At 45.6% G+C, this 12351-nt stretch overlaps 2 protein-coding genes across 2 annotated transcripts; one reads left to right on the top strand and one right to left on the bottom strand.

Moving 5' to 3' along the window:
• The first annotated feature begins 1033 nt into the window (after positions 1-1033).
• LOC124656961 (pentatricopeptide repeat-containing protein At1g33350-like) lies at positions 1034-2685 on the top strand. The gene has a single exon (XM_047195606.1). The coding sequence runs from the start codon at positions 1034-1036 to the stop codon at positions 2612-2614; it is 1581 nt and encodes a 526-aa protein (XP_047051562.1). The 3' UTR covers positions 2615-2685.
• A 5367-nt stretch (positions 2686-8052) lies between these two features.
• Positions 8053-9552, bottom strand: LOC124656960 (ammonium transporter 1 member 2). The gene has a single exon (XM_047195605.1). It carries the CDS (start codon positions 9550-9552, stop codon positions 8053-8055), a length of 1500 nt encoding a protein of 499 aa, XP_047051561.1.
• Between the last annotated feature and the right edge of the window lie 2799 nt (positions 9553-12351).

Below are 12351 nucleotides of genomic sequence, written 5' to 3'. Positions count from 1 at the left end.
ATTAACCCTCTATTTGAAAATTTGACAACTTCGAACAAATAAGCAAACAACTAGTACTCAACTTCAACTTTCAACTAAGAAGTTATCACTTCATTACTATCATCTTTCAACCAAGAAGGTACCACCTTATCACCTCTAGAGTAATATATTCATGGCAAACTATCTCAACTTTCAGCTTAGAAGTTACCACCTTATTACTATCATCTTTCAATCTTACTCCAGGTATCTTAAAAAAATATCTTTTTGCATGAGTTTCTATTTCTACAGACGAGCTTTCAACTTCAATACTGGAGCTTCCTGCTCCTCAAACATGAAGGTGTCAACAAATCTAATAAATCATAATAAACCCCGGCGCCTAGTCCTTTCTGGATGGAGGCATAACATATGAGGTGTGTGGTCGTGCTCCTGGGACTACCATGCTCGTTGGGGCTAGCGTGAACCCTAGCATCACCAATATAAGACAATGGACACGTTGTAGGTACGCAACGCATGGAGGGGGGGGGGGGGGCAGTAGCCCCCTCCCATGCACACATGGAAAACTTTCTTTTTGCCTCCTTATTTTCTATGATAAAACCTCCCTATACTTATGCATTTTAGTACCCATGCCCTCCTTAACTATTTTCATGCAGAGCAAGGAAATGGATGTCATGTAGTGGCAAAGTTAGGCGGATGTGAGTGATGAAGATAGGATAAAGTGTGTGGAAGGAAAGAAACATGGTACGCTAAGGAAATCATTTTAACAAGATCAGGAGCATAATATGAAACAAATACGTAAGTAAAAAAGTGTTAATAGCCGGTAGTTTCTATACCATGCTCGGTATTTTGAAACAAAAATAATATTTTTTGAGGGGCTGGAAATAAAATTGTAATGATATCTATTTTTTAAAATGGACACAGGCCTTTTTTTGCCCAGTACGCCGTTTGCAGACACAGCCTGCAGGCCAAAAGCCCACCAATCCACACGACCAACACGGAACGCCCTAAACGCGCAGAACTCGAACCAAACCAAACCCCGCGCGGCGCCACCGCAAGGATGCTCCCGCCACCTCAGTTCTCCCACGGCGACTTCGTCGCCGTCCTCTCCCGCTGCGCCACCCTCGCGCACCTCAAGCAGCTCCACGCCCACTCCTTCCTCACCGGCCGCGCCGCCGCGCAGACCACCACCTTCCACCTCCTCCGCTTCGCGTCGCTCCGCCTCTCCTGCCTCCCCTACGCCCGCCGCCTCTTCGACTCCACGCCCCACCCCAACGTCTTCCTCTGCTCCGCCATGCTCTCCGCCTACGCCGCCGCGTCCCCGGCGCACGCGTACTCCCGGGACGCAGTCTCCCTCTTCCTCCGCATGCTCCGCCGCGGCCGCCCCGCGCCCAACCACTTCGTCTACCCGCTCGCCCTCCGCGCCGCCTGCGCCGTCGGCGTCCACCTGATCAGGTCGATCCATTCCCACGCCTGCAAGAGCGGGTTCCACGCGTACGATGTCGTAAGGACCTCGCTGCTCGACGGGTACTCGAGGTACGGGATGATGCAGGACGCGCGGAAGCTGTTCGATGGTTTGACCGACAGGAACGTGGTCTCCTGGACCGCGCTGGTGTCTGGCTACGCGAGGGCCGGGAAGGTCGGAAACGCGCTCGTGATGTTTGAACGGATGCCCGAGAGGGATGTGCCTGCGTGGAACGCGGTGATCGCTGGCTGCACGCAGAATGGGCTGTTTGTGGAGGCTGTGGGGATCTGTAGAAGGATGGTGGATGAGGGGTTCCGGCCGAACGGGACCACCGTTGCGTGTCTTCTCTCTGCATGTGGGCATCTCGGGACGCTGAAAATCGGGAAGCTGATCCATGGTTATGCGTGGAGGAGCCGTGTTGGTTTTGGCTCGTCTGTTGTGAACGGGTTGATTGATATGTATGGTAAATGTGGGAATTTGAAGGAGGCGAGGTGGATGTTCGATGAGGTTTCCGATAGGAGTCTGACCACATGGAACTCCCTGATTAATTGCCTTGCACTGCATGGGCACATCGAGACTGCAATTGATGTGTTCACTGAGATGAGGGATGAAGGAATTGAACCTGACGAGGTTACGTTCGTTGGACTGTTAAATGCATGCTCCCATGGTGGATTTGTCGATGAAGGGCTTAAGTACTTCAAACTCATGTGCAATGAGCTGAGGATTGAGCCAGAGATTGAGCATTACGGGTGTATCGTTGACCTTCTTGGTCGAGCGGGGCGGTTTGAAGATGTAATGAATGTTATCAAAGATATGAAAGTCCAACCAGACGAGGTCATTTGGGGGTCACTACTCAATGCCTGTAGGACGCACAGACAGCTAGAGCTTGCTGAGTTTGCTATAAGAAAGCTACTGCAGTTGAATCCAAACAATGCTAATTATGTCGTGATGCTGGCAAACTTATACAGTGAAGGTGGATTCTGGGAAGAAGTTACGAGGGTGAGGAAGCTCATGCAGGAGGAAATTATGGGCAAGAAACTGCCTGGTTGTAGCTGGATCGAGGTGGACCGCAAAACACACATTTTTTACTCTGGTGATGATGCTCATCCTGAATCAGAGGATATCTGTAACATTCTCGAGGAATTAGCGGCCTCAATGGAAATCTGTCAGGATTGATTTTTTTTTTAAATACGACATGAGTTCTCCTTTAATTTGATATTTGGAGAACTGAACACCACAGGGTGAAACCTAAATGGCCATGAGTATTGCTGTGTTCAGTGAGATGAGGGATGAAGGAATTGAACCTTATGAGGTTACATTCGTTGGACTGTTAAATGCATGCGCCCATGGTGGATTTGTCGATGAAGGGCTTAAATACTTTGAACTCATGTGCGATGAGCTGAGGATTGAGCCAGAGATTGAGCATTACGGGTGTATTGTTGACCTTCTTGGTCGAGCAGGGCGGTTTGAAGATGTAATGAATGTTATCAAAGATATGAAAGTCCAACCAGACGAGGTCATTTGGGGGTCACTTCTCAATGCCTGTAGGACACACAGGCAGCTAGAGCTTGCTGAATTTGCTATAAGAAAGCTACTGCAGTTGAATCCAAACAATGCTAATTATGTCGTGATGCTGGCAAACTTATACAGTGAAGGTGGATTCTGGGAAGAAGTTACGAGGGTGAGGAAGCTCATGCAGGAGGAAATTATGGGCAAGAAACTGCCTGGTTGTAGCTGGATCGAGGTGGACCGCAAAACACACATTTTTTACTCTGGCGATGATGCTCATCCTGAATCAGAGGATATCTGTAACATTCTCGAGGAATTAGCAGCCTCAATGGAAATCTGTCAGGATTGAATTTTTTTAAATACGACAGGAGTTCTCCCTTAATTTGATATTTGGAGAATTGAACACCACAGGTTGAAACTTAAATAGGAAAATTGGCCATGAGTATTGGTTAGGCTATATTTACAATTTCAATTCGCAAGTCAGAAAACTTCTATTACGGAAATGAAGTGAGATAAGTTGAAGAAAATGACCAAGGAATCTTGGCGCTGGATGTACATATGAAGATGTTCCCTCGAACCCTACTATCAAGCTACTTCATGCCAGAGATAGTACTTATTCCAGAACTGTACTAAACTTCTATGGCTGACTTACTATTTCATACGCAAATTGGTGCACAAGGTATGCATATATTTCATGTAATTCATACTCCCTCTGTCCCATAGGACGTGGCGTATAAACTTAGTTAAAAAGTCAATGTTTTCAAACTTTGACCAAATATATTGAAGAAACTATCAACAACTATAATATTTAATAAGTATATTATGAAAATATATCTATTGATGATTCTATTTTTATCTAAGTTTACGTGCCACCTATTTAGGGACACGGAGGGAGTGATTATTCAAGTTATGGATAACATAGTAACTATCTTAATCCTAGTTATTAATTGGGGCCAGCTTAATAATCATTAGTGCTGCTAGCAGCCCCACATCTTGGTGAGCTTTTGTTTCTTCACCACTGTTTTGTTGATTATATTTCTATCACTATTGTGTGCTGTGATAGGTTAGCCACCATTGCCTGACAATCTGACTTGCCATTTTGCCTTGCAACCAGTGTAAGCTAACCTACTATCTAGTATTTGTCAATGGTAACATGTCAAACAGAAATGGATACCTCTGTATGTAGAAACTTACCCTCTGACATCATATGTACTCAATTTTCTCCTCTTTCTTGGTTCGCCACTTTATTAGGAAAGTAGCTGAAAGTGTCATTCGAGTTTCTTGTTGTCCATACTGTTCTTGAGTGGTAATTGGATGATTTCATGAAAATAGGTTCAGCCCGAGGACATTCCATGAGTTTACCCATCTTTGAGTTAGTGCAAGTGTGCAACTGTCGAAGAGAGACACACATTTGCAATCAGTTACCTAACCCTTTACAAAGCATTGGTAGGTTTGAAAATGTTCTGCACAAAAGGATTTCATGCTGTGTATATCACATCAGACTATTCTCAGAGCATGGCTTGATTGTGTCCTTGGCGTACATGGCTGACAGAAAAGATCACAACTAATCTGGTTTGTGCTGGCTTGAGGTGAAGTTAGTTTTCTAAAGGTTCTGGCTGCTGTAATGTCTATGAACACTTTAGTAACTATGACTGCTTTATCTGTTTCTCTTCTTAACAAAAGGAATTTACTTAAAACAAAAGGGTAACTCTGGCTGCTTGCACCTGAGATTTTAGGGGCCCAAACTAAAAGTAAGCCCTCCAACTTATTTTGGTTCATGTGGTATAATGACTTCAAAGTACATAAAGTACGTATTGACCAATTACTTCCACTAGTAAGACGAGATCATAAGAAGCAAAGAAGATAAAATGCAGTTGGTACAATTTTATAATGTGTCTTATAATGCTATTATTCTCAGTCCTTGAGAAATATTCAAGATAAATAGGATACGTTTCAATTCACAAAAGTGTAATAGTTGAGGGCAAATGATGCTGTATTGTTCTGGATAGGTAAAGTGGAGAGTTGAAGATATCATACAAAATTTGGAGGGTATAGTTAAAATTGGTGCACACGAGTTTCTATTTATCCAAGAGATCTCTGTTTTTGTTTTCCTCACAGTGTTGTTCTTGTTGACTTCCTCATATATCAAGATCAAATAATTATTTCTCCTGCAGTCAACTAACTAGAACCACACATTTATGATATATTAGAAATTTGGGGACCCCAATTTTTTAAATTAACTTGAGGCTATCATTTTTGTTCTTAAATTTTGTGGACTAATTTGATGGGGACCTGTGAGGTTGCTCACACCACTCAACCTATTGGTACGAGCTGGCTGCTTGGGATTGTTTATTGGCAGTAGTTGACTATATCACCCTATGCTAGTACAGTTGTCTGCTATGAAGCATCCAAGCAGATAAACAGTTCTGGGGCTAGGATGCCACATTTGTTGGATGAATAAAATTAGTACAACTGACTGAAACAAACTATAATATTGTTGCTAAATGACTTGAAACAGTACCAACTTCGCTGCATGCATTGCAATAGCAACGACCATGCTTGGAGTTGGAACTATCCTTTACTGATAGGTGGGTTCTTGTTACAACTCTTAGCTCATTTTGTAGAATGTACACACACCATTATGAAGTCCAGATGAAAATACAAGTTGGCAAAACGAGTTCAATCAAATGCAACTGTTCACCTCAGGAGCCTTTTGATTGTCTTGGAGCAAAACATTTTGTACCACCTGTTACTCCACTTTATGATTACAGCTTCAAACTTCTATGGTTCTGTAACCGCTGCTGTTGTGTAATACCAATCTTTTTATGCACGATTTTCATCCAGTTATTTTATTTGCTCAGTCAAATTGCTCGTTTCCCCTATGCATCTTTTCATGAAGTTGATATTACCTTTTTGTTGGTAGACCATAGCAAGTTTGTGGTTTTTTTGTCGGATTTTATCATGTATGCTGATTATGACATTATGTGAAAGATAAATCTCTCCTGGCATTGCTTCTGCCTCCTTTTCTTGTACAAGAGAGCAAAAAGAAAGGAGAGTAAGAAGTTAAAGGTGGGGTGAAGAACAAATGGTAGAAGTTTCCAACACATTTGCATGCAATGTCAATTCAGCAGATAATTCCATATTTACTCTTTGTGGTGTTGTCTTAAACAATTATATCAGTTCAAGGTAGTTTGACCCAATAAGAAGAGTTAACTTAGCAGCTGGAATAGCTAGTTGAGGTGGCAGATATATGTGGGAAGTTGGAGTATATTGCACATTGCTGGCCTGATTAACATCGGTACTTTCAGCACATTTGGTTGGATGAGAATTGTAGTGACCTGGCCCTAGCAATATGCTCTGTGCTGCAGTATGACCATACATATTTCACAATTGTAGATTTTGCTCTTTATAGGTTAGCAGGGTTATCTTTTCCCTATTAATTTGTTGTAAACTGAGGTATTCTCGTCCTCTCGTCATGTCTCCACAACTTGGTGAAAAGTTGATTCTTTAAAGGGAAAAGAAGACCAAGTTAGCAGATGCCTGTAGTTTCCATATCTTCCTACTCATATTGTGTCAAATGGCAGGATCAATTGAAGACATGGGGAAATGACCACCACCGGCCACTGCTGTTGCAATCTAGACAGAAGAAATGGAGGTAGAAAATGGATGGTGCAGATTATAGAACAAACATGCAAGGTACAATGAAATGAAACAACAATTTGAGACAGAGAATAAAAGTATCAAAGAATAATTCTTGCAATGCCTCACCATGTAAACTATGAACCGAATATTTCACCATGATCATCCAAAACCAGATAAGATCTTAGATCCTTTAAATGATGGGACCTGTTGGCTGAAGCCTGTAGCCCGTGAGAACTGATAAGTACAGTTATTTCCTGGCAATTATTAAGACTCGCAGTTCTGCATGTAAGGGTACGTGTAAGGGAAGTTTTTCCATAAGGTGTGACCTATATATTGCGGAATTAGCTACAATGTACAAAGTCAACTTTGCCATAAGCTGTGATCATCATATCTGTTGAAGTACACACCATGCAAGAGATGGAAGAGATAGTAAATTATTTTAAATCTTCATGCGCAATGCACAAGTTTGAGTAGACCTTAACGCTATACTGTGTCTTAAAGTATGTCACATAGGCCGTATGATGTGGTTATTTGCACACAGTAGTTCCCTAAGCACCATAAAAGTGTGAGTGCGTTGTAGCACCGTGCGACAAAATGGGTAATGATTGTGCATCATGTGGGCTATAGAGTCTAATGCTTATTGGACGTACCCAATGCTGAGAGCTCCCGTACTGTGCTCGAACCTAGGACCTCTCGATCACAGGCGGTGAGGCTCTACCGCTGCACCAGGCCTGCCCTTCAGTCTAATGCTTATTGAAGCACAAAAATGGTTTATAGCACGCCCTCTATGCTAACTTGAAAGTATATTTCAATATAGTTTTTTTTTTTATTTCATGATAGTTTGATAGTGTTAATTTAATGTCATAGATGCAGTTATATTTTTACATATGTGATGATTCAGTTTTATGAAGTTTGACTTTCACTAAAACTAATATTAGTACATTTAGCGTAGAGCGGGTACCAAATTTTCATGCACTTAGATAGTACAATGTGGTAAGAGGTGAGAATTCCATATCCAACATCACCGGAACTGCTTGATGACCGATGAATATGAAAATTTTCGTTTGAGCATTCCACCGAAAAAACACCGAACTCCAATACATGAGCAAATCTGAATCATCAGGCTCACATTATGAGGGGAATCACAATCACACGTTGGGATTTGTCAACCCTTCGAGCTTCCAAAATCTCTGTCCCAGTCCTTTGCTTCCACACCACACAGCTTACACAGAAAATGGTACTCCACTTTCTCCCGTGGACCTTATTATACAATCAAGCACGTACTAGTACTTAACACGTACTAGATGAGGAGTTCGAGACCCAATCCGACAAAAAAGGAGGAGAAATACAAGGAGGCGTTGCACTTGAACGCGTGCCATTTGTGCGTGCATATGATATAATTTTGAGTTTGTAGAAAATTACATACTGTATATACTACTACTGCATATAACTTGATAAAACACCTAGACCTGGCCGCCCTCGCCCTCGGCGGCCGCGACCTGCGAGGTCTGCGCTGACCTGAGCATGAACGACGCGCCGACGCCGCGTTCCGGCTTGCCGCTGGCATCGTCGTCGTTGTAGGCGTAGGCGAACCCGCCGTGCCGCGTCTGGTCCATGCCGGCCATCTCGTCCTCGGCCGAGATGCGCAGCAGCCCGATCTTGTTCAGCACCAGGAACAGCGGGCCCATGGTGAAGCTCACCCACGCCGCGATGACCAGGATCATCACGATGTGCGCGCCCAGCAGCCGGCCCCCGCCGCCCATGAACAGCCCGTACGGTCTGCCCGGCACGCCGTAGATCTGCTCCACGTACTCCTTCTGCGCGAACAGCGCCGTGAAGATGACGCCCCACGCGCCGCACCCGCCGTGCAGCTGCGCCGCCTCCAGCGGGTCGTCGAACTTGAACCGCGCGGCCACCGCGTTGAGCCCGATGAGCACCCACGCCGACACGAACCCGCAGATGATGGCCGCCCAGGGCTCCACCACGGCGCACCCGGCGGTGATGGCCGCGAACCCGCCGAGGAGGCCGTTGCAGACGTCCAGCACGTTCCAGTGCCCCGTCTGGAGCCTCTTCCCGAACAGCGTCGTGAGCGCCGCCGTGCTGCCGGCGAGGGTGGTCGTCACTGCCGCGCGCCCCACCGCTGACCACTGCCCGTGGATGCTACCGGCGGGGCCGTAGGACTTGAGGATGGTGAGGAAGGAGCCGGGGTTAAACCCGTACCAGCCGAACCACAGCAGGAACGTGCCGAGCACGACGAGCGACGCGCTGTGCCCGCGCAGCGCCACGGACCGTCCGGCGTGGTCGAACCGCCCAATGCGGGGGCCTTCGATGAGCGCGCCCCACAGCCCGGCCACGCCGCCGACCATGTGGACAACCCCGGACCCGGCGAAGTCGATCATGCCGGACTTGAAGAGCAACGGCCCCGACGTCCGGGATGCCGATGCCCAGCCGTCGGCGGACCACACCCAGTGGGACACCACCGGGTAGACGAAGCCGGTGAGGAAGGCGGAGTAGATGAGGTATGCCACGAACTGCGTGCGCTCCGCGATGGAGCCGGACGTTATCCCCGCGGCGGCGATGGCGAAGGCCCACTGGAAGAGGAAGAAGCTGTAGTCGAAGCCGACCGCGGGGACGTCGCGGAGGCCGAAGAAGTGCTTCCCGATGAAGCCGTTGGAGGGGGCTCCGAAGGCGAAGGCGAAGCCGAAGAGGTAGTAGAAGAGCGCGCCGGCGGCGGCGTCGAGCACGTTGGTGAGCATGATGTTCATGGTGTTCTTGGCCCGGACGGATCCCGCGCAGAGCATGGCGAACCCCAGCTGCATGGCGAAGACCAGGTAGGCGGAGAAGAGCAGGTAGGTGGAGTCCACCGCGGTCGTGGTGTCCGCGAACCTGTTGCATAGGTACTCCGTGGCGTTGATCGCCGCCGAACCCAGCAGCGGCGCCAGGTCCGCCGCGCACGTCGACATCTTCGGCCGCCTTGCTTCCTTTGCCTTGGCGAGGTGCAACCGTGCAATGGCAAGTGCAGCTGTGCAGAGGTTGTGGCACGAGATGGAGCTGCACACGGTGGACGGGTGGAGGGGACGGATTTATAGGCGACGCGGGGCTGCTCCACCTTGCTCGGGTGCCTTGATGATCTTGGAGTATTTTAAAACGCAAACAATGAAGCCGACTGATTGAAAATTGATCCGTATTGCAGTTGTGTCCGTTCCCTCCTTTTGAGAAATGTAAGAGCAACTCCAAGAGATGACGAAGATATAAAATAAATAAGCAATTTAAGTTCATGCTCTCTGAAGTCCAACACCATTGGATTGCATTGTAATTCATGCATATAAGTTGCAAGTTAAGATGCAGCCGGGTTTCTTCAGTTGTAGTTGGAGTTTGAACCGAGACTTTTTTTAGTTGCAAGTGGGGATGCAACCGAGAAAAAAATATCCGGCTCGTTGGATTTGTTGATTTGTGATAGTTTTCAGTTGCAAGTGAGTTGCAACTAAAATTTAATGACATCATCTGACTGAGAACAAAGTCAGTCAACTCAGAAATAGTCGTACTCGTAAAATAATTGTCGTTAATATTATATTAGAGCAAAAAAAGCTCCAACATATAATGTGGATGCAAAAAAGTGGCCAAATTTTTTACATCGCGATGTAAAATTTTCACCACACGCTGCAAATATACATCACCTAGATGTATCGCATAAAAACGGTCACCCGCGGCCACCCAACTGCCACTTTGGCGCCCCCTCGCCCCTCTCCCGTGTGTCCATTCTCCTCCCGTGCCGAGCTGTCGGCCTCCACCCCCAACCACCGCTGCGTCGATTCCCCCAAAAATCCGCCACCTCAGCTGCCAATCAGCTTCGCGCATCACAATGATGCCCCACCGCCGCCCGCACAGCAACAACGGCTTCCACGGTGTCCGACTGCACCACTCCGGCCTTTTGGGCGGCCAAGATCACGCGTCGTGGCGACCGCTTTGGTTCGACACGTTCAAGACGCTGTAGCTCACCGCCCGCGTGTTCGACGCGCTGGTGTGGCGGCTCGACGGCCCGCGTGGCCCACTCAACTTGGCGGAGGTCTAGAGTCGCGAGGAAGCCGAGTTCCTCGCGCCGCCGTTCGAGGTGGTCCGCCGCGACAAGGACCGCGCCGTCCGCCGGGAGTACATGCGAATGGCCGTCCACCAATCCGACGAGGCGGACATGGTCGCATACCGCGCCGCGCACACTGAGCACGTCACACCTTGAAGCTCCACACGTTGTACAGGCATTCATAAATGGAGTGTACCCATACACCGGCAGATTACCTGCATGAGAGAAGATTTTTTATCATTTAAAACATTGTCCTCTCTACATAGCCAAAACGACCAAATTATGGCAAGCGCTCTCATCCTAATAAGTAGTTTAAAACTATGATCCACACTATTTAGTCAAATGCCAAATATATTAGCAACGCTGCATGGTGGGTATGAGGTCGAATCTATATAGTTGACTGACCATATACATCTATCAAATTTGCATTGGAAAAAATAAGTGTTTGATAGTCTCATTCCGGTAAAAACACACATTAAAAAGTGTCTATATACATGTTTTTATGAGACGGAGAGTATAATACTACAATCAGTAGCGAAGGAAAGAAAGTATCCGAGATAGGTGATCTCGAGTATTTTTTGATGATGTGAAAGCCAAAATGGTCAGAGACGATCTTAATAATCATTAGTAGTACAATAGAAATAGAAGCATATTTGTGGAATCCAAAATGCAAAATGAAACATACCAATAATGAAAGTTTTAGCGAAAGTTCTAGGCAATGACAAAACTCTACCTCCTTTTGAAAATCTTCTCTCATTTGATGGATAAAAGAGTTTATAATATCACTTTCTCAGTGTAGCACTTCATCAAGAAGCCATCACGGCCATCTTATTGCTCAACTCGGTCTTGATGATATTTGTTGATGAGAAAGCACTGTCAACTATTTTCCTCGTCACTGCTAAAGCATTGTCATCTCAATGAGGTGATAACGCAGAAAACATGGCATGCCTCTAAAATATCTACACAATTACCAAAGTCTTCAATGATATGTGTATAAATGATGAACATCTCAAGACAAGAACTTATGATAAGATCCATGATAAATCTTTCTAAAACTATCAATTTTATTCACATGAGTCTCTTATGTCAAGACAAGATAAGTTGTAAGGTAACTCTAAAGAAAACTCATTAAAGTGATAGTTAAAATTGGTGGTAATAGTCTATAACAACATACAAGGTGTCCACACTTTAAAATTAATTAATTGATGTAGTGACTCTTTTGCTTCACCCGGTTTGTTACCATTTTATCCATACTTTGAATTGTGATGTAATTGTGTGCACAAATTGACATCTTCCAACATGAGCTATTAACCATAATTTCTCCAATTGAGCAAACATGTCCTGACATATTTAACACAAGTTTGACTGAACTAATACAAGTAACGATACTTTCGCAAAAAAAAAAAGAGAAGAATACAAGTAACAATCAATAAAAAAATCATGAAGGAGACAACGCCCTAGCCTTTGCATTTATTGGCGCGGCTTTTTATTACCTTATTAAAATTTAAGTCAAAGTATAGCTGCATAATATAATCCATAGCCTACCTAGAGTTGGTTTCGGACACACTCCATAAGCCAAAAACAGTGTCTTCAAGTCCTCCTTAAATACCCTAGAGTTGGGTTTTGTTAGATTGGAAATTGGTGATTGTGAAAAGAAGAGTTTGGTTCCGAAGAAACTAAATCC

This window comes from Lolium rigidum, chromosome 5 (assembly GCF_022539505.1).
Source record: "Lolium rigidum isolate FL_2022 chromosome 5, APGP_CSIRO_Lrig_0.1, whole genome shotgun sequence".
NCBI classification, from domain to species: domain Eukaryota; kingdom Viridiplantae; phylum Streptophyta; class Magnoliopsida; order Poales; family Poaceae; genus Lolium; species Lolium rigidum.
The sequence above is the reverse complement of the archived record's forward strand: the minus strand, read 5'-3'. Positions and strand labels throughout refer to the sequence as shown.